This window comes from Globicephala melas, chromosome 12 (genome assembly GCF_963455315.2).
Source record: "Globicephala melas chromosome 12, mGloMel1.2, whole genome shotgun sequence".
Taxonomy (NCBI): domain Eukaryota; kingdom Metazoa; phylum Chordata; class Mammalia; order Artiodactyla; family Delphinidae; genus Globicephala; species Globicephala melas.
This window is the reverse complement of record NC_083325.1, coordinates 8,140,427-8,163,404: the sequence shown is the minus strand read 5'-3', so window position 1 is coordinate 8,163,404 and position 22,978 is coordinate 8,140,427. Positions and strand designations below refer to the sequence as shown.

Below are 22,978 nucleotides of genomic sequence, written 5' to 3'. Positions count from 1 at the left end.
GTGGTAAACATCCTTGAAAGATTAAAAAATAAATATAAATCATTATCGATTTTATATTTAGTTCTGCTAAGGGTAATAATTTTAAAGCTTACTAATCCTTTTGGTTATGGTGTATTTGTGTATGTGTATCAACATATAACCAAAATGTGTTGATATTTCAATTATACTATGCATCTTGAATACATATCCCTTCAGGACTCAGGCTCCATCTATTTTTCCAGATGCATCTCAGCCACCTGGCCATTGCAAATGACTTACTACTCACTCAAGAATTTACTTATAACTTCAGACCATTGCCTAAGTGGTTGTTCCCTCTGAATGGGATGCCTCATCACTTCCGAGTTCAGTAGTTTGCCCTTGTGAACTCCTCTCTGACACCCATAGGCCAAAAAGGAATTCCCTCTCTGAAAACTTGAGCATTCCTTACTAGTAAAATATTCACCCCAAATAATTTGTATGTCAATACCAGGAGGCCCTTGAGGGCAGGGGACTGTATCTTTTGAACATTATATTCACAGTGGCAAGCACAATGTCAGGCACGTGGTAGACACAGTCAAGTGAATTACAGTTTAAAAGAACTCAGCCAAATAGTAAATTTTGCTTAAAAGGATATCATTAAAGTTATTATTTTGCTAGATAAACCTCAGCCTCATGGTTCTTTGCTGATTGATATGTCAATGTGTTTTATACTTCTTTTGGCTAAAAGTAAATGCAAATTACACACTCAAAGGAAGAGCTTCTGTTATGGTCTTGAGTTGTTTGGAACACAGCATAGATTAATTTCTTGGACTTTAAAAATAAAATCTAAAGTTGAAAGGCATGGCTTGATGTAATATTTTATTAAAAAATAGTTCATTTTTTGAAAATGGTGGTAATTTTATAGTAATATTAAAAGAACCATTTAAAAACATAATACATACCATTTCTATTTCTTGATCTTTAGCAATCAGCTGTCGATTAAGAAGTTCTTTGCTTGAGTCAAGTTTAATGCAAAGTTCCCTTGTGGAAGACAAGTCTGCAAGGGCAGACACTTTTTCAAACTGAACCTTCTGAAGCTCCTCTTCCATCTTTACAACAGACTTATGTAAAGTAGCAATCTGGGACTTGTAAGACCGTTCTGCATTTAAGTGCTGCAAGGACAAAATTATTATATATATGTATTTTTTTAACTTGAAAAAAACCTACAGCATGGAAAACAAAGTGGGGCAAATATTTTAATGATAGTACTTTTAGATTATAAGGAACTTTAGATGATATAGGTGGCAATAGTATGCACAAAACATTCTGGGAAAGATAAATTTGGGCTTCACATTTCTATATATAAAATCCAGAAGTAAAGTGGTCAACTGGTCGTTCTTTTTTTTTTTTTTTTAAATAAAGTTATTTATTTTTGGCTGCGTTGGGCCTTCGTTGCTGCACACGGGCTTTCTCTAGTTGCGGCGAGAGGGGGCTACTCTTCATTGCAGTGCGCGGGCTTCTCACTGCAGTGGCTTCTCTTGTTGCGGAGCACGGGCTCTAGGCACGCGGGCTTCAGTAGTTGCAGCACACCGGCTCAGTAGTTGTGGCGCACGGGCTTAGTTGCTCCGCGGCATGTGGGATCTTCCAGGACCAGGGATTGAACCCGTGTCCCCTGTATTGGCAGGCAGATTCTTAACCACTATGCCACCAGAGACGTCCCTGGTCATTCTTTTCAATGTATTTAGAAAACAATTGAAAAGTCTCATCCCCAAAGTTAGTTGAGATATACACGTTTGGCCTGTAATTCTGTCTATATTTGCCATAGTTCCAATTATTCTACAGTATAAATATTATTATTGTTAAAGACAAAACATTGTCTACTGTTTCATTCACAATACCCATTTTCTAATTCTTGAATGGCATGCTGATATGGATCATAATATCATAAAACGAGAGCTGATAACTCTCTAGCACTTACTAATACCTCTGAAGGAAAAAGACTCCGGGCAAGTATAAATCACGAACACATCCACATTATGGAAAATAAGAGCATGTCTTTAAAACTGTAATATGAGAGTCAAGTTATATAAATGCTTTCAAATGTTCAAGATAATTCCACACGCCGCCCCTTTTTTTTTCAGAAAAATGTCTTATGTAAGTGCACTGCCACCTACAGAGTATTTGCTATTATGTGAGACTAACAGAACTGAGAGACAAATAAAGAAATGTTTCTGCTTTTACAAGCGTTTTTACAAGTACAATGCACAAAAAATTGCTCCTGGAATAAGTTATTTGGCCACAATTCACTCCTACCTTTCTGCCTCCCTTCATTCCTTACTCACTCAATTTCTCACTCATTCTTCAAACAACCTTCTATCCATCCATCCACCCACCCGCCCATCCATTCCATACTTATTGAGTATATTCTATGTTCCAGTCAATGTGCCTTGATGCATATCCAATGATAAGCAAAATGGTCTCTGCTCTCATGAAGTTTCCAGACTATGGGGGAATCATGCATTAATAAAATAATCATATACATGAATATGTAAATATATACTGAGCAAATATTTCTAGAGAAAAAAGTGTAGAACACAGGAAAGTGACCTAGACTGATGGGATCGGGGAAATCAGGAAAGTCTTCTCTAAGTAAATGACACTTGAACTGAGATCTGAAGAGTGAGTAGATATACAGTGTGTTGGGGGAGGGTGGCTTTTCAAATCAGAGGATGCTAAGTGCAAAGCAAGAGCAGAGAGAAGGCTAGTATGGCTAGAGCCCAGAGACTACAGGGAAGAGTGATAGGAGGTGCAGTTGAAAAGGTACATAATTTACAAAATAGAGCCTAGTAAGCCATGTAAAATTCAGGTCTTTATTACAATTGACAGATCTTACAGAGTAAGTTATGTGATCGGTTTTGTGTTTTGAGAAGAATGCTTTGGACGTTTCAGGTTCTAGTAAAATAGCTGATTAAGCTAAGAGGAAAATCTGGATAAAACAGAATAAAAAATTATTTTTGCAGTTCATAGTTGAACTTGCAGGTAAGAAAGAGAAATTCTCACATGCCAAAAACAGAGAAAACAAAACCAGAGCAAGGAGCAAATGAGCAGGTCTGAAGCTAAGAGTTGGGGGTTGGAAGACCCAGTAATGGCGAATGGCTTAACACACTCAAGTAAGACTAGGAGACAAGAATTTAGGACTAATGGAGAGTTGGAATTGAGATCTCCATATAATCTGGGACCCTTGAAAGGAGGCTCCAGGAAAAAAAAATTCACTCAACCTCACATAGAGACAGTCAAAAGTTTATCTTGACCTAGTCTCTGGATAGAGAAAAAAAAATGTCTTCTGTAAGAAACTGAAAACTTTGGTCTGGCTTCACCCAATTTTGGAGTCTGACTTTACCCTGCCATACACAATTCTAAACTTTAACATAACGTTTGTTCCATGCCAATGATAACTCAGAGTCCTTCTGTAGAAGCAGATGCACCTCCCTGAAATTCACAGTGAAGCACAACAGGAAAGATGAACGTTTTCTGGCTGGGTTGTGGAGGTCTTGAGAGCTACTTTCTATCACAAAACAATCCTCTAGTCTCCATTCCTGGCAGATTTAGAACTTAAGAGTTCCCATGAAATCCTTTCTCCCACATGTTCCGCTTGTGTTTTTACAATAACTCCTGTTTTCTTGAACTAGCTGGAGTAGATCTCTTTTCCTTACACTTGAAAAAGTTTTAATATATAAATGAATTTACTCAGACATGTGAACACATATTAAATGTCTTCAAAAATGTTTTCCTTTTAGAAAAAGTGAAAAATGTATCCTTAGGAAATCCCAAATTTCAGTAACATATATTCTGCTAAGTATATTTTACCAAAGTTCTGCAGAGAACTGGATTTTTAGAATTGGGTTGAGCATGTTTTATACCAAACTCTTGGCCCTGATCACTATTGCCCTTAATATCACCTAAAGTCAACCCTCCTGGATTTGATCACAAGGTTTTAGGATCAAGGATAGCAATATTGTCATAAAACAATGACAAAAACAAACAACACTGATATTGAAACAAGCATACCAATTATTTATAAGGTTCTTTGAGCAAGAGTTATTTACAGTGATTAAAGCAGATGATTTTTAATATATTCATGACAAAAAAAAGAAGCAACGATGAATGAAGGATTCTGTACACATATGGGTAGATACAAATAAGGATTGACAAAGAATAAGAATAGTAATGATTTATTTTTAAGAATATAAAAACAAGGTGGAACTAAAATAGTACACAACAGTATCATAAAAGATTGGTGTATGTGTGTTTGTGTGAAAGAGAAAATAAGAGAGAGGGCACAAGATCTAGTAAGCAGTAGTTTTATGCTCAGTATTCAAATTTTCTCAGGACCATATATTATTGTTTAGGAGAAAGGTTGGAGATACTAACAACAGACTTTGTTAAGTATGCATATTACAATTTTAACTACCAAAAGAAGAGACTGAGAACATATAACTGCCAAACCAATCAGCAGTGGGGTAGGAAGTGTGTAAGGAAAATAAACACATAAAAGACATGTAAAAAAAGGAGGTTCTTCAGAAATGAGGGTGAAATAAATACTTTTTAAAACAAACAATACCTGAGAGAATTCAATGCCAACGTACTACAAAAAACGGGTTTTTTCCCCCTCAGTTGAAAAGAACTTAGCTCTTACCACTTTATTTTATTTTACTTACTTTTTGTTAAATTTTTTTCTATTTGTTACTTTATTTAGAAGAAATGTTTAAAGGAACTTCTTCTAGCAAAAAGAAAATTATAGTAGATGAAAACTTGGATCTCCCCAAAGGAATGAAGAACATGAGAAATAGTAAATATGTGGGTGAATAAAAATGTCTTTCATATTTTAATTTCTTTAAAGATAACTATTAAAAGTTAAAATAATAATGTACTATGGGGTTTACAATATATGTAGAAGAAAAATGGAGGAACAGTAGGATAAAGAATGGGAGGGGGAAGTAAAGGGGTACTAAGAAGTAATCTATTATTTGAAGGTAGACTGTGACAATTAAAAGATACATGGTCTAGGGCTTCCCTGGTGGCGCAGTGGTTGAGAATCCGCCTGCCGATGCAGGGGACACGGGTTCGTGCCCCGGTCCGGGAAGATCCCACATGCCGTGGAGCGGCTGGGCCCGTGAGCCATGGCCGCTGAGCCTGCGCGTCCGGAGCCTGTGCTCCGCAGCGGGAGAGGCCACAACAGTGAGAGGCCCGCGTACCGCAAAAAAAAAAAAAAAAAAAGATACATGGTCTATACTCCAGAATAATCAGCAGAAAAAATAATGATGTACAGCTCATAAGGCCATAATAGAGATAGAATGGAATACTAAAAAAAAATACTCAAAAGAAGGCAGAAAAAGAGTGAAAATGAAACAAAAAATAAGTGGGACAAATAGAAAACAATAACATGGTAGGTTTACACACAACTATATTAATAATTCCATTAAATATAAATGGCCCAAAGACAACTAAAAGACAGATGTAAGACAGGATAAAAAAGCAAGATCCAACCATATGCTGTCTAAAGGAATACTATTTTAAACATAAAGACATAGAAAGATTAAAAACAAAAGCATGGAAAAAGATATACCATACAAACAATAATTAAAAGAAGTCTGAAGTGGCTATATTAATACCTTACTTGTAGTATACTACAGTAAGGTATTACTTACTTACTTACTTGTAGTATACTACAGAATGAGAAGCATTACAATGGATAAAGAGATGAATTCATTAAGAAGTAATATAACACAGATTCAAATACATGAAGTAACATGACAGAACTGAAATAAAAAATACACAAATATGTTTGGAGATTCAACACTCTTCTCTCAATAATTGGTAGAACAAGTAAACAGAAACTCAGTAATGATAGGAATTGAAAAACACTATTGATGAACTTGACCCAATAGACATTTATAGAACATTTTACCCAACAACAAAATAATACACGTTATATTCATGTGTACATGGAAAACCCAGAAAGATGACCATATGCTAGCCATAGTCTCAATAAATGTAAAAGACTGAAAAATCAATAACTAGAAAGGTATTTTTTAAAAATCTCCAAATACTGAAAATTAAACAATACCACAAAATAATATAAGGGTAATCAGAAAATTATTTTGACATAAAATAAAATGAAAACATATCAACTGTGTAGAATAAGGTTCCATTTCTGGCACGGCAGTGTGAGCAGCTCCATAGAACCAGTGAAAGTAGTGAAAACTATAAAAAAGCAACCTTAAATGGTCTTTAAATAGTCTCTGGAAATGGTCTTAAGAACATACAGTAAATGAAGAAACACTTTTAAGAAAACCAACTAAAACTGGGAGAAAACAGGAAAAGTCCGTGGCATCTGAAGTATGACCCTCTCTCCCCACACCCAGCTCAGCACGATGGAAATTCCACTCCAGGTGGGTGCAGCTAAAAACAATGCTCCCTCTCCCCTCAGTACTCAGTCAAGAACTATAGTGTATTCCCAGGAGAGGCAGGCTATCAGCATTTCTCATGCCACTCCAACAGCTACTTATTTCAGAGGCCAAGTTTCTGGCAACAATGTCTGGGAGGCATTCTGACCAGCCTCTCCACATGGGATGGAGGTTCTATCTTGTTTGTGGCATACTGAGAACACTGTGGCTCTGATTCTCCTTGACACAGGTTATTCATAAGGAAGAGGTTCCATACCTGGAGAGGCATGCTGAGAAGGCCAGAGGCTACAGCTATATACCCACCATCCCCTCCAAGTGCCCAGATCCTAAAGTGGGCACGTCACTGCAAGAGAACTGCACCACTGTCCCCGTACCAGCTTTAGAGCCAGGGCTCAGAGATTTTGCCCAGGGAGAGAGAGAGGCCTTAAAGCAGGAAGCTCCTAAATTCTTCCAAAGGAACTTTACTTCATTTACAACTGACTATAGGAAAATTCAAGTCTAAGGCACTCTCAAGAACAATGGAAGGTACAGCGAAAATACTTCAAGGCTATGTTGAAAAGAAATTTTAAAAAGAATGGTAAACTCTTAAGAGATACAAGCTCCACCATAGGTCAGCTAGTTTACCAGCGAAAATTAGGGGAAGAGACTGCTAAAAAGAATGTTCTCGGGTTCAGAAAAAACTCAAACATTGACCTCAAAAGCTATCCCTGTAAAACAACCCAAATTTAATTGAATCAGTCTATGAAGCAATTTGTGCTTGAGGGCACTGTTGAAAACAATAAAGCAAATAGCCAGAAATTAGTTGGGCTTAACAGCTGAGTGTAGTAAAGGAAGAGAGTCAAAAAAGGCCCTGCCACAGCCACTGTCATTGCAGGGTAACTGTGGACGCATTCAAGGCTGCACCTCTGAGGAGAAACATCAGAGGCTTCACACTTCAAGGGGAAAGGGGAGAAAGAGATTTCACTAAATAATCCAGCCAGTCTCTAATCATATAAACAAGCAGCCTTCCAGTTTCTGTTCCAACATGTAAACAGCTTAGAGATCATCACTCCCATGCTCACAATACAAAAAAAGCAGAAAATATGACAATAAACAACTCCTCTTTGATCTATCAGAGAATTGAAGACATAAAATGAATCACTGCACCCAAAATATAGAGAAAGGTAAATACAGAGAATTGCAGCTTACCAGGAGGAGAAACTGCCGTTGGAGCTAGCAACCGGTAGCGACTCTTAAAGGGTAATTGACCACCTGCTAGAGACTGAGCATGAACTAGCTTGAGAGATACATCCTCCTGGGCTCCCAGCCTGAGAAGAACCCCACATTTTTATTAGTTTTACCTCCTGGAGCCCACTGGGTTTTCAGGATTAATATCCGAGAAAAATCCCCTCATGCTTCTAGCAGGGTGAGGGGAAAAGTAACCATTTTGAATAATCCCACAGGATTCTGTACTTCTTGACAAAGGTCTGCCCTCAAAGGAGATGATTTTGTGACAGCATAACCAACATGGTTGTACCAGAGCCTAACCAATGTGGAGGGATGGTAGTACCTGACGCAGAGTCTCTCAAGCCTTTCTACCTCATCTAAGGGAGAAAAAAACTGAGAAACGCTTGTGAAGGTCACATCCCAGGGGCACATGCCCACTAAAAGACTAAGACCTAATCGTAGGATAATAGAACACGTCTCCTCCACCTACACTTCACTACCACATCAACAGGGCTCCTGTATAATAACAGGAGGTCACAGTTGAAAGAACTACAAGGTTCAGACTCTATTTAAGGAGTCTCTTAAGTGAACCCAAAGACAATAGAGGAGACAAAGAAGGAGACCAGAAGGAATTTTAGCCTCTCTGACATGCACGGCTACAGTAAACAGTAATCATAGCCTAACTCATAGACAGATAAACACAAAACTTCACAGTAAAGGCCTATTTACCTCAGTAACTTTTACCAAATGCTGCTTGTTGCAGCATTTTATTATAGAAAAAGTGAAGACAGTTAAATGTCCTTTAGTATGGGAATGAATTTTAAAAATAAAATATTTTATTCAATGACTATAGAAGCAACTGTTTAGATGTACACTCTATGTATTAAAATAGATACATTTCAAAATTATAATATTGAGCAAAAAAGGCAAATTGCAAATAGATACCTACAGTGTATTATCACTTAAAAAAACTTAAAGCACACAAAACACAAAATACATCATTTGTGGGTGACAGATATGTAGAAAAAGTACAAACATGATAAAGAGTTATACAACTGACATGAAAGTTCTACATACCAACCATTAGGGAGGGAGGAGAAGAAAGGATGAGGAGTTGTATCTGCAATGTTTTGTTTTTTTAAATAAAGAGAGACTTTATTTAAATAATAAATATATTCTTCATAAATATGGCAAAATGTTAGCATCCTTCAACTTTGGAGATGGGCATATGTGGGTCTTTTATATTACTTTTGGGGAGGGCACTGTTTTTGTATGCTTGATATAGTTTCTAATTTTCAAAAAAGCTAAAGATTATTCTAGTTGTAGAGTAGGTAAGAGATTAGAGAACCAGAGCGGAGAACAGTTAACAGACTACAATTCACAGTATATTTAAATAACTTAAGTGTTTGTTTATACACTTAATTTACAGAAAGCCAAACAAAACTCTTTTAAATATGATACAGGATGTACTACAAGCATATTTTACCAAACTTACCTGCTCGACCTCTCTGTTGAGGGCATCTACCTTTTCTTTTAATCTGTTACCCTCTGCCTCAGCAGTGATAAGTTCTAATTTGAGGGTACTGTTATCTGCCTCTGCTTGACGGCACTTATTTTCCCAGTTTTCAGCATCTTCACTGGCTTTTCGGAGTTGGTCCATCATTTGCCGGTTCTCAGATTCCTAAAAAGCAAATCTTAGGTATTACTTTAGGAGAGTAAAATGTTAAACATGTGATGCAAATTAAACATTATTTGCCAGGCCACTGGGAATTTACTTGCCACGATGACCAACTGTACCACAATCTCAAGGACTCCTATCTCTACTCTCAGTTTAGAAAATTGGTCATCCTGTAATTAACAGAAGGGAATGGAAGCAGGATCTGCCCTGGCTCCTGAGTCACACTCACTCATCTAGTAAAGTTTTCACTCTTATCTTCAAGACCTCAATAAATATGTTCTTCTATTTGCTTCTGTTCAAACAAAATCCTCATTGCCTCCCTATAGCTGCTTGCTGACTACTTGCTGGTCTGGTTTCCGAGCTTCTGCCTCGACCTGACCTTTTGTATCTGTGTAATTCCCTTGTTCCTGACTGCTCTTCTGGGTTGTACTACGGCGATAGAGCTTCTGCCTGATTGCATACCTTAAGCGTCAGCTTCTGATAATTCTCTTGGTTTGGCATGCTTCCCATCTGGTTCCTGCCTTTCATTCATAACCCCAGGCTTAATTTCCTTGATCATGGACTGTTCTATAATTCACTTTTGCTCACTGTTCTAATAACTTGCCTGAAGTTGCTCAGAAGTAAAATATGGAACCTATGCCAATAGACACTACTCACAAATATACATTCATGTATATACTGGGCATACAGTATAGAACCACTGTTAGAACCTATCATGATAAAGTTCTATCATGATGGACTGACTAAAGTAGGATCTCATTTCTAAAGGAAAACAATCAGCTCCTCAAATAATATATTATATGGAGTAAAAATTATGAAGCTACTTTTAAAAATATAATTTTAGTAGTATGGTTTGGCCAACTCATTCTAAAAAATCATTTATAATTCTGGTAATTCATTAAAAAGGCACTAGATCTCTTTGCCTCCTACCTGTTAATAAACAGTTCAGAAACACTGGAATAAGCAACATCTAATTGTATAAGGCAAATTACAATAAACAACACTGCATTGTATAAAGCTTTCAAATCAGATTTTTCTCAGAAATATGATTAATCATGAGACTGGTTGAAATTCAGTTAATATTGCCACCTTGTGGTCTGGTTGTACCTTGACCAATATGAAGGATCTTTGCCAAGTCTGTTGATTAACAAGTTAACATACTAAACTGCTGTATTGGCTTTTAAGATTCAGATATTCCAAATGTGCCGGTAGGAATCTGATGTGTGTTTTCTATTATTGTACTAAAAATAACAGTTTTGTACAGAGTATGTACTTGGGAGTTACATGATATAATATACATAAACTGAATTTTACCCACATTAATTTTTACCCTCTTTAACTTTCTGTAGCACTTATTGTGTGTCATTCTCTTAAAAGAGCCTTATAGCTTTATGTAGTTAGCTGTGGATGTACCATCTCCCCAATAACCCCTCAGATTCCTCAAAGATAGGAACCATTTTTATGTTGAATTCAGTTTTCTAAGGTAGAAATCATTTTTATTTTAAATTTGGCTCTGTGACTAGGTAATATATGGGTCCAAGTTTAAGCAGCGAAAAAGCCTGCATTAAAACGTCTCTCTGCCCTCTAACCACTTAGTGCCCTCCCTCCCAGCAGCCGGCAACCAGTTTACCCTTTTTTGTACCTGCCCAAAGCAGCCAGAGCAGTGTGGGGTGCAAGATGGGCAACATTATAAAGAAAGTGCAACTGATCTTTGGTATTCTCCAGTTCTCTCTTTGCAGATCTCTTTCCCTCTTTCTGGTGCTTCCCCACCAGTTCCCTCTGGTTGACCACTGGGCTCTTTACACCCCTCCCCTCTCCTAACTGCTCTTCCCCCTCTTTTGTTACCCTTCTGATTTATTCTTTTTCCAACATTTCCTGAACAATCTTTCTAAAAGACAATTCTTCAAATAACTTCTGTGTATGTTGTAATGAAAGCTTCCTAAAAATACAGTTCAGACATATCCTTCTTACCTCTTTATTACCACCCACTTTCACATTCCACTCTAGCTACAGGACCTACTTTTCCCCCCTCTACTTGTTGTCCCCACTGCCGGGGATGCCATTCTGTCTCCTCGCAGTTTTTCAACTCTGTCACCTCAGCGCCCAGCATACTGCACACTGAATGGATGGGTGATGAATAAAGTACTCGACAATCCTTAATGGACCTCCCTACCAAAATGGACCCGTGATCCTTTCTCTCAGGCGGGTGCCTGGATCCATCCAGCTATGTTGTGAAACAGGGTCTCAAAAAAGAACTCACATGAGGATGCTAAAAGCTGAGAGGAGTTTGATGTGTGATGTCTGAAAATACAATTCCAGAATCTAAAAGCCCCAATCCCTAATGGTGGAATTTCAGGTAATGCGATGGGCTAGGGAGAAAAAGTGTCTAACACCGACTGAAAGCTTACTACGCTAAATGTTGTTCAGATAGTCTTTTATTTATATTCTGCCCTATTCCAGAATAGACTTAGATGGCTCACTGTGCTAGGCGTATCTTACTCACTTGGGTGTTCTTCCCAATTACCGATGGGACAGTGAGACTGAGGGAGGTTGAGTGGCCTACAGAAGTCCATGGCATTAGTGAGAGAAAGAGTCAGACCTACCTGACTCCAAAGCTTCTGTCCATTTATGACATTACATTGCTAGCACCTTCAACTCAAGAAGGGTAGGAAATCACCTGATTTGGCAACATGAGGCTGCTGCCTTACTGCCTGAAAACAAGGGTTGCAATTCAGGAGTCCTTAGAATCTCTCACCTCTCAAAGTCCTGAACGGTCTTATGTACACCATAAATAAATGCTCAAGGTATGTTTATGGACTGAAATTAAATGATATGTTAAATACGATGAGGAAAACTGTTTGGGGGAAGAATTCCTATTAGTGGTTTGATTGTTACGTAAGTAGGTAACACCACACCTATTACAGGAGTCAATCCAACACTATTTTATATAATAGTTTATCAGATGGACATACCTAACATCCTTGGTCTAGCTGTCTCTTTATTCCAGGGTTGTCACACATGTGCCCAAATTTATCGGGAATCATCTGATATCAGACATACCAGTCGACATGTGTCTAGTCGACTGGTTACTAACAGAGAAATGGAGAAGAGAGCCATCTGCCCTCTGGTCCTGGGAAACAGGTGGCTCCACAACAGAGAGATCAATTCTGATCTGCTACACAGTCAGGTGGAGCCTCTTTTGTCAAAGGTTTGTAACCGTAAACTACCATTTCCAAATATAAGTGAGCCCAACTTGATTCTGGCCCCTTGTTCTTCATCCAGTTAGGAGGATTCTGCTTATCTAAAATGGCTAAGTGGCAAATAAAGGGGGTGTATCCTTGAGTTACCCTTCTGGACATTGGTGACATTCTAAATATATAGTTAACACGTAACTGTCAACATTAAAATAGGTTATGCCTTAAAGAAATGCACTTGATTCAGCTGTCCCTATCAGTGCAATCAATCAACAGCTTTAGTGAAAACTCAAGTGTCTCGAGCCAAGGTGGAAATATATATATACGTACTTCAGACTGTAATATATTCTTCAGTTTATTAACCTCCAAATTAGTGTCTTGAACCTTCTGTTTAATGTCACTAAGCTCATTATGAGTATCATTCAGTTTTTTAGACAGTGCCTATAAGAAAAAGACAGTTAGATCTGACTACAAAAAATTAAAAATTGCTCTGTGTCAAAACTACCATAAATTTTTAAATATTTACAGTAAATATGATAAATAAAAATTAATATACCTAATATATAAAGCTCATATAAAGACAGTGAGAAAAACACAAGAGTCCAAACAGTAAATGGGCAAAGAACCCAAACACAATTCACAAAAAGGAAGCATAAGTGGATAATACTTGAAAAAAGTTAAAATTTACTAGTAATCAAAGATATGGTAAGGAATGGGCGTTTCCATGTATTATTAGAGTAAATGTAAATTTGAGAAAAGCAAATCTGTGATCTGCTACCTGGTGATGACATGAGACATTTTTAAAAGCTCATAAAAACAAGAAAGACAAAAATATGTTACTTTTTGTTAAAGGTGGGAGATGGATACTTGGGTATTCACGATACCCATGTCCACTTAGAAGGTTTTTTAATTTAAAAAAGAAACCTCATAAGCGTTTGATTCAATTTGAAACTCAATCTATAAAATTTAATGAAAAAGAATGTTTATTAAGGCATTATTTGCTATGTGACAATATTTATTCACATTAGGTGAATGATGCAGTACATAATAGTATCTACATAGCGGTAAAACCACACAGAATACTATGAGTTCATGAGAAATGTTTGGAATAATTTTTAATAACAGAGAAAAATGTTAATGTATATTTGAAAAAAATCAGGATAAAACACTAAAAACAACTCAATTTGTTTAAAATCGTGGTATTGAGGAAGAAATTTTTTTTAAGGCTTCTGCTTTCCAAATCTTTTATGATATGGGTTTTTTCTTTTTTTTAACATCTTTATTGGAGTACAATTGCTTTACAATGTTGTGTTAGTTTCTGCTGTATAACAAAGTGAATCAGCTATACATATACATATATCCCCATATCCCTTCCCTTTTGCGTCTCCCTCCCACCCTCCCTATCCCACCCTTCTAGGTGGTCACAAAGCACCGAGCTGATCTCCCTGTGCTATGCGGCTGCTTCCCACTAGCTATCTATTTTACATTTGGTAGTGTATATATGTCAATGCTATTCTCTCACTTAGCCCCAGCTTACCCTTCCCCCTCCCTGTGTCCTCAAGTCCACTCTCTACGTCTGCGTCTTTATTCCTGTCCTGCCCCTAGGTTCATCGGAACCATTTTTTTTTAAGATTCCATATATATGTGTTAGCACACGGTATTTGTTTTTCTCTTTCTGACTTACTTCATTCTGTATGACAGACTCTAGGTCCATCCACCTCACTACAAATAACTCAGTTTCATTTCTTTTTATGGCTGAGTAATATTCCATTGTATATATGCACCACATCTTCTTTATCCATTCATCTGTCGATGGACACTTAGGTTGCTTCCATCTCCTGGCTATTGTAAATAGAGCTGCAGTGAACATTGTGGTACATGACTCTTCTTGAATTATGTTTTTTTCAGGGTATATGCTCTGTAGTGGGATTGCTGGGTCATATGGGAGTTCTATTTTTAGTTTTTTAAGGAACGTCCATGCTGTTCTCCATAGTGGCTGTATCAATTTGCATTCCCACCAACAGTGCAAGAGGGTTCCCTTTTCTCCACACTCTCTCCAGCATTTATTGTTTGTAGATTTTTTGATGATGGCCATTCTGACCAGTGTGAGGTGATATCTCACTGTAGTTCTGATTTGCATTTCTCTAATGATTAGTGATGTTGAGCATCCTTTCATGTGTTTGTTGGCAATATGATATGAGTTTTTAAACAACCTGCAGTCCACAGAGGGATCCATCTTCTACTCTTGGGCCCTCTGACCCAAACAAAGGAAAAAACTATTCTTGAACATTTGTATATTGTTATGATACTAATTTTCTTCTTCTGATTATAAAAGATGTTTATGAAGGTGTAACAAACAACTATGATGTTACAGTAAGCTAATAACAGTTAAAAAATATTTATCTAGTGATTATGCGAGACACTCTACATTCTTGCCAGGCATATTCTCATCTACTCTCCATTTTTACAGTTGATAAACTGAGAGAAGTTAAATGATAGGATCACACAGCCAGGCAGGGGACTTGAACTCATGTGGGTCTTAAACACTCCACTCTATTGTCTTCTCATGTAGAACAAAACATGATATAAAGTGCTATGTGGTTTTATCCCAGCTACATTAAAAAGTTCATGTAAAAGATAGTATAAAAATTTTTTAAGTACATTGAAAATCAGTAAAAAATACATTAACAGTGGGTAACTCTGGGTGGTAAATATGAGAGTTTTTAATCTAATTTTCATAAATATAAGTTATATTTACCTTTAGCCTATTTGCTTTAGCTATAAATAGAGCACACAAAGTAGATCCTATAAATTCACATCTCTTGTTTTTATTGCTATTAACTTTTAAAAAATAAACTTTCTTTTAAAATAGTTTTAGACTTATAGAAGAGTTATTAAAATAGTATAGAGAGTGCCCATATACCCTACACTTAGCTTCCTCTATTATTAACATCTTATATTAGTATGGTAAATTTGTCACAATTCATGAACAAATATTGATACATTATTGACTAAAGTCCATATTTTATTCAGATTTCTTCCATTTTTACATAATGTCCTTTTTCTGTTCCAGGATCCCATTATTCATTAATTTTTGAACAAAGTACTTTAACACCTCAGGCAACTTTTTAATAATTAATCAAGTTTTGCATCTTCATATCTGATTATGTAAATTAAAATATTTAACAGTTAAAAAAATACAGACTTTTATGATGCAAACTGAACACATTGAGAGTGATAGCAAAGCAAGGGAAATTATTTGGACCAAAAATTTTAAAGGGGGAAGAAAGTTTCCAAATAGAATTTTTTTTTTTTTCTTTTTTTTTTTTGCGGTACGTGGGCCTCTCACCGTTGTGGCTTCTCCCCTTGCGGAGCACAGGCTCTGGCCGCGCAGGCTCAGCGGCCATGGCTCACGGGCCCAGCCGCTCAGCGGCATGTGGGATCTTCCCGGACCAGGGCACGATCCTGTGTCCCCTGCATCGGCAGGCGGACTCTCAACCACTGCGCCACCAGGGGAGCCCCAAGTAGAATTTTTTAATGTTAAAATTAAAAGTGATATTGGTAATGAGAGCTCTGGATAAAGCTGAACTGTACTGGCTTAGAGAGCAAGTAATTAAAAGAAATTTTCCTAAAAAGAATCACAGTGCTAAAGAGGACCAAATGATGTATCATGGTCTGTATACTCATATTCAAACGGAGTAACAGTCCATCAAATAAATCTATGCTTTTCTTAAAAATTTCGGAAGGTTATCTTCATTTGTTGGTTTATTCAAATATTTATCCTTCACTAAGGAAGTACTTCCTAAGGTTTAATGCAAATCTATTATATCCCCGTTCCCTCTTTTCTCTGATATTTAAACTATATGTCTGAAAATTTCATTTAGAAATTATGTGGCATATTCTGTGTAATAAAGGTAAAAAATTGCTAGTTCCAAAGCCTGAGCTTTTCTACAAAATGAAATGAGGGTTATGTCTCAGAAGAAATACCTATTTTTCTCAGAGAAAAAGATTGTAGGAACAAGTATACCTGGTTTTCTTGTTTAGCTTTAGAAAACTGTTCTTGGAGACTGTCATTCTCATGAGCCAAGATATCCCTTTCCTTGGCAATTTGAGACAGCTCATCATTTGTTTCATCCAATTGCCGACGCATTCTGGAAATGTCTTGTTCACACATAATTAGGGCTTCAGTAGACTGTCTATTCCACAAATCAAATAGTACATAAGAAGAGACATTTTACCAGAAAAGAATAACAAATTTTCACAAGACAGAAGATAGACAGTTAGCATGAAAACATTTGAAGAAGTTTTAAATACATTTAAATGTGTAGGAAGAAACACTGCAGAGATAGTGCACTGCAGTTCCTCTGTGTTGCCAACATTTCACTATAAACAAGGATGCCAAATATACACAGTAGTCAATGATTTGTTAAGCATTTCAAAACTTCTGACATTCAAGTATAAGAAAGACTTCATCCTACCTCTAGCTGCTATGGCTTAGTCTCCTCTGCAGGCTCCTCTTCTCCTGCCCTCTTAAAAATGAATGGTTCTCAGAGCTTAACCCTTAGCCTCCTGATTCTTCTCACGCTACCCCTTCGCTCAGACAATTCCTATTCATATCCGTGGCTCCCAACCCTGTCTACACCCAGATGACTCTGAAATGATCACCCCAGCCTCAGCCTCTCCCTCACACTCTAGACCCTTATATTTAACTGCTAACTAGACATACTTATAAGGACATCTCAAAAGCTCTTCAAAGAAAAATCTTTTCTCACGTAGGTTCATCATGTCCAGTATTCATCCCCAGACAGAAACCTGGCATTTTCCTAGATTTTCTCCTTTACAAACACCACACTCCTGTCCTCCAAACTCCCAACCCCAATTTATCATCACCTCTGCAGCCTAGCTCATCTTTCCGGCATAAAAATCTCAAAATTCTTTAATGATTTCTCATTGCCCACAGACTCATTTGTCTGTAACACAGGCCTCTGCCTGCCTACCTAGCCTCTTCTCCTTCATTTCTCCCCTTACACTTTGGGTTCCAACACACTCACTTACTTGTCATTCAAGAGGCTCTTGAACATGATCTGTGGTTCTTTGTGGCTTTGTTATTCTTTCTACCTTGAATGCCTTCTCTTTGCTTTCCTTGGCAAACAGAGTATCCTCCCTTTACTTCCCTAAACAGACTTAGGCCTCCTTTCAACATTAGAGAGTTATCATCTTACATATAACATTAAGCTCCTTGTTTCTTACTATCTTTGTACAATACCTAACATAGAACTTTGCCCCCAATAAGTGCTCACATTTTTGTTGAATAAGTGACTTACCTTGATGCCTGTTCCATCTCAGCAATGATATTCTTCATGCCTGAAATGGTCTTTTCCTTGAAAAGTAATATAAGTATTAAATAAAAAATTATCTTAAACTGTTATTTCTGTTAAAACTGAATAAACTAAAAGAATTTCCCCTCCTTTTTGGATTTCCATTTGGTTTTAAACATTTATATTCTATTTTTCTTTGCTACACTTTAAAACTAAAGCCTAATATATCAGTGTGAGTATACGTACTAGATAAAAACAATAGATTATGCTCATTTAAGCAAAGACTATACTTAAGTATATTGATATGATATCATTATATCAAATACTGTTAAAAGATGTTTTGTGCAGTTATCCAGCAACACAAGAACCCCTTAAGCACCCTGTTTTTGGAAGAAAACCAATGGTTGGCATTGTAGTGTTCTATACTGGGAATAGGACTGATGTACTTCCTCACTTCTTCATGCTATAAAACCCAGGAAAGTGAATCATGTAAAACTGAATTTAGTTATTAAGAATAATAACTTTGACCAAGTATAATATATATATGTCATCAACATTATCTTCAAAAAGCTGTTCCAATGGAATTACTTATAAAAGTATATGATTAATTTTAGGTGTGAGTTAACAAGGAGGTAAGCATTAGGCCTAGAGCAAAGGTATAAAAAAATAAATTGCTATTCTTCCTTTTCAAGGGTATGGTGAGGAAGTAGAATTAATGGAGTCAATCAAGACTGAAATGAGGGGGAATATCTTAAGGCCATCAATACCATTCCCACACCTCCTCCTTTAAAAACTCGCCGATCCTGAACTAGTTACAGATACTTTACATAGGTTCTTAGCACTAACATTAGTCCTAAAAAAGGAAAATTATTCTTTCACTAAATACCTAGATTTCACCTTGCCCTTTAAATTTTCAAATCCTTAGTAACCAAGTAGCAAGATGAAAAACTAAATCTGTATTTCCCAACTAGTGCTGTTTTTTTCATCAGAGAGACAGGTGTGTGTGTGTGTGTGTGTGTGTGTGTACGTGATCTTCCTTTATTCACATGCTCCTCTCTAGGGTATTTTTATCTCTGGTTTCCCATTCTGCTTTCTGGTAGAATGGTACAGATTCCACATCTGGCAGTAATAGGTATTGAAGTATGGTTAAAATATCCATTAGCAAAACTGTTAAACCCCTTTAAGAAGCACAAGCCAATGGAAGAAAAACTCAAAGAGACAATACCACTTAAAATGGAATATTTACACATACTTTCGAAATATAACTTAATACACTTCTAAATAAATTCTGAAAAGCTCATTGAACTTCTAGTGTTTCTGACAGAAGTTCCTTGGTTAAAATTTAAACATGGCTTATAAGCCTAAAAAGGACTTTCCTTTATCAATAGAAATTCATCTTGAAAGACTCTCTAAGAACACTGTAAAGTATCCAGGGCAACAAAATTACTGTATAGAATCCAATAATATATCCTCTTAGCCTAGTTTTCTCTTAATATGACACAAATAGTACTGTTTCTTAAATTGTTGAAATTTATGCCATCATTATCAATTTGATATTCCTTGTACAATCTCAATACGTCTGTCCAACCAGTGACATAGATTCAAGTTAATTGTTAAAAATTCAACCTGGACAGGATGGTCATAAATCTACTCAGAAAAAAGAAACAAACTAAAATTTTACACAAATAATTCTGGCTTTTATGATTCAAAAATCGGTGAACTGGCTATTGAATTTTCTAACTTTAATTGGTAGCAGGTAGTAGAACATCTTTTAAAACTATGATTACCAGTAAAAATTCACCTTATTCACTATAATATAGACTTTTCCTTGGTAATTTATTTCTGTGATCTCCAGATTAAACTATAAAACTACTGCTTTTCACTGAAAGGCATTATAAATTCAGCTCTGAAATATCACTCTAGAGAACATTTTCTCTTTTGAATGTCTAACACTGCTTTAAAAAGTTATTTTCCTTTCATAGGATGGATGCGTTTACATTCATAATCCTATACAAAACTCTTAATTTTGAAATAGACTTGCAACTCAATATTCTTTGTGAAGGAAAAGATAATATTGGTACAGTTAGTAGAATGGAAGAAATGTGAAATACAAGATATAACAGAAGGAACAGATATTCAGAAAGAATTGAGTAATTTGTTTCTAAAGCAAATCATGTTTAACTATTCAAAAAGTGGTTTGAATATAATGAGAAACAAAATCCCACCCCCCAAAATACCATAAAATTTCAAAAATATTAAAAGGTATTAACTATAATGAGTCAGACTTTTCAACAAGTTAAAAGCCAAAATTTACTATCTCATGTATTTTGATAACTTCAATTGTGCTCATGATTCCCAAATCTATTAACTTCAATTTTCTCTCCAAACCTTAAAATCCAAGAGCCTATGAATATTTCACTACATGTCCCAAAGGCATGTCAATAATCTTCCTCTCTAAGCTTGTTCTGTGTCCTGTGTTTCCTACTTCACACATAGGAACTATTCATTTGGTTCTGAAGTCAGAAAGCGCATCTTGTCAGTCTTACTTCCTAGAGTTGTCTATTTCTCTCATGGATACTGCCACTCTCCTAATACAGTTCTTATCATTTTACTCCTAACTAGTGTCCTTGTCACTACTCTCATTTCCCTACAATCCACCTTTTATGTAGATTAACAAGGGCTAGGATAATGTTTTTTTAATGATCTAATTGTAACATTTCATTTTCATTATTTCAATGTTCCTCTATGTCCATGATGATGGAAACTAAACTCAATATCATGTGTAGTTCTGATTTGTTGCTTATCTATCCCACCTCATCTTTTACCACCGCCCCCCCCTTCATCCCCCCATACTCCCCTTTGCACTCTATTCTCTGGACATATTAAACTATCAAGAAATCTCATGAAATTCTCTTATGAGAGCCACTGGGCTTTCATATAATCTGCTCTACTTGTTTGGATCACCCTTTCTCTAAAAAGTGCTCTGCCTGTCTGGATCACTCTTTCTCTCACTGTCCCCTTTCTCTAAATCTTTTCTTGGCTAATTCCTAGTCATCTTTCAGGGCAGTGTAGGCACCATCACCGTGTGGAAGGCTTCCTAGATCTTCTCCCTCCCCTAATCCAACCCCCAGGCTGAATCAGGTATGTTTCTGACAAACTTCACTCATACATTGTGCATACGTCATTATGGTACTTAGCACATTCTATCATAACAGCCTCTTTCTTTATCTTTCTCTGAATTATACCATAGGCCTTTGGAAGGTATGCCCACTCAACCTCAGTTTCTAACATAATTCCTGGTACATGTCAATAAATGTTTGTTGAATGGATGGATGGCTGGATAAATGAATGAATTAGTTCCCTTAGAGAGGGGAAAGACCTTATGCCAGAGATGCTGCCTTTGCTTAAAACATTTGTGGAAAACAGTTTAGGAATTGCCTTCAGAATCAGCTTATGAGCTAGAAAAGGGGGTCAATATATCCCTGCCTTTTTGAGAACACCTTTTTGTTGTTGTTGTTGTTGTTTGAACAACAGAAATGTGGGATGAAGCTTATCATCTAACTTTATTCACCAGTTCCATGTGATCCGCTCTCAAGGCTAAGGATGAGGTAACAACGTGCCCCAGTTCTGAATACAATTACAAAGGTGGTTTTAATGAAATACACATATTGCCTCCCAAGGTGGCTACCTGAAAACGTAAGTTCTGGCGTGCTTTTAAAAAGAAATCAGTCTCACTGCTTTTTTTTTATTATGCTTTACATTTTGATATTTGAATTAGTTATGGTTAGTGAATGTTGATCATAAAGTGATGAAAGAAAAATCTATTTCAAAATATTAGCTAGTGAATTTGAACACATATTTCCTAAGACTATCTTGAAATATTTCAAAATCAGATTTTAAAGTTTTAGCTCTCTAGGAAAAAATTGAGAAAATCCTATTATTTTATTCAGATTCAAGTTCAAACATTTCTTTTAAACCACGGTTGTCAGAACATACTTTCATTGCCAAACTCTCTCCAAGGGATGCAATATTCTCAGATTTTTTATCCAAACATGCTTGCAGGCATTCCTTTTCTTTAGCCAGATCATTGAGGGTTGCACCGAGAATGCTGATTTCTTCTCGCTGGGCAATACTTTGTCTTGTAAAATTATCTAAATGTGTAATCATAAAGGCATTGTTTTAATCAAGATAAATTTTTTTCCAGTTCAAGCAGAGTGAAATACTTTTCAAAGAAAATTATCCTGTATTATATTCAATGACTAAATATAAAGTACTGTATCCCAAATAAATAATGGCTTTTGTTGTTAGTGATTAAAAATGAAAGTTAATCATGAAATTCTAAATGATATAAATGTAAAAGCACAATTAATACATTTGAATTAGAACAGCAAAGGATATATGTGGAATCTAGAAAAATGGTACAGATGAACCGGTTTGCAAGGAAGAAATAGAGACACAGATGTAAAGAACAAACATATGGACACCAACGAGGGAAAGAGGTGTCGGGGGAGGTGGTGTGATGAATTGGGAGATTGGGATTGACATATATACACTAAATGTATAAAATAGATAACTAATAAGAATCTGCTGTATAAAAAAATAAATAAAATAAATTCAAAAAAATAACGGAAAAGAATATGATAAAGAATGTATATATAGATATATATGTATAACTGAATCACTTTGCTGTACAGCAGAAATTAACACAACATTGGAAATCAACTATACTTCAATAAAGTATATTTTTTAAAAAAAGAACAGCAAAGGAAAGTTCTTTATAACAAGTTCTCAAAGTAGGATGTGTGGTGGGGTAGGGAGGGTGTGTGGATGTAGCACGTGGACTATCAATCTTCCCCCCTCTAATTTCACCTCCCTCTAGCTTAGAATCACTGTTGGATGTAAGCTGGTAACTAACAGATCTTAATAAAATATCCAGTTAAGTCATCTTCAGAGTCAAATATCTTCTAGTATTTTGGTTTTTCTAAAGTAGTGTTATAAAAATTCCTAGAAAAAAAATCATCCCAGGAAGTCTGATTTGATTTGTAAGAACGCTGGCAAGCCAAGGTCACTGTTGAAGGACTGAAAGATGGTGTGGAATAGTGGTTTCTAAATTGTGGTTTCTCAACCAGCACCATTGGCAGCACCTGGGAACTTGTG

General features: G+C 36.3%; 1 protein-coding gene across 10 annotated transcripts in view; it reads right to left on the bottom strand.

The window, feature by feature from the left end:
* TSGA10 (testis specific 10) overlaps positions 1-22,978 on the bottom strand; it is a 105,583-nt gene that overhangs the window by 18,848 nt on the left and 63,757 nt on the right. For 9 of the 10 annotated variants that reach the window (XM_060309399.1, XM_060309397.1, XM_030838837.2 and 6 more), the window contains 6 exons: positions 21,818-21,972; positions 17,828-17,883; positions 16,531-16,699; positions 12,834-12,944; positions 9,127-9,312; positions 921-1,130 (listed from right to left, as the gene is read on the bottom strand). In XM_060309399.1, the coding sequence (XP_060165382.1) occupies positions 921-1,130; positions 9,127-9,312; positions 12,834-12,944; positions 16,531-16,699; positions 17,828-17,883; positions 21,818-21,972 (887 nt within the window). The remainder of the gene's footprint in view (positions 1-920; positions 1,131-9,126; positions 9,313-12,833; positions 12,945-16,530; positions 16,700-17,827; positions 17,884-21,817; positions 21,973-22,978) is intronic. The other variant, XM_060309395.1, reaches the window with a different exon arrangement.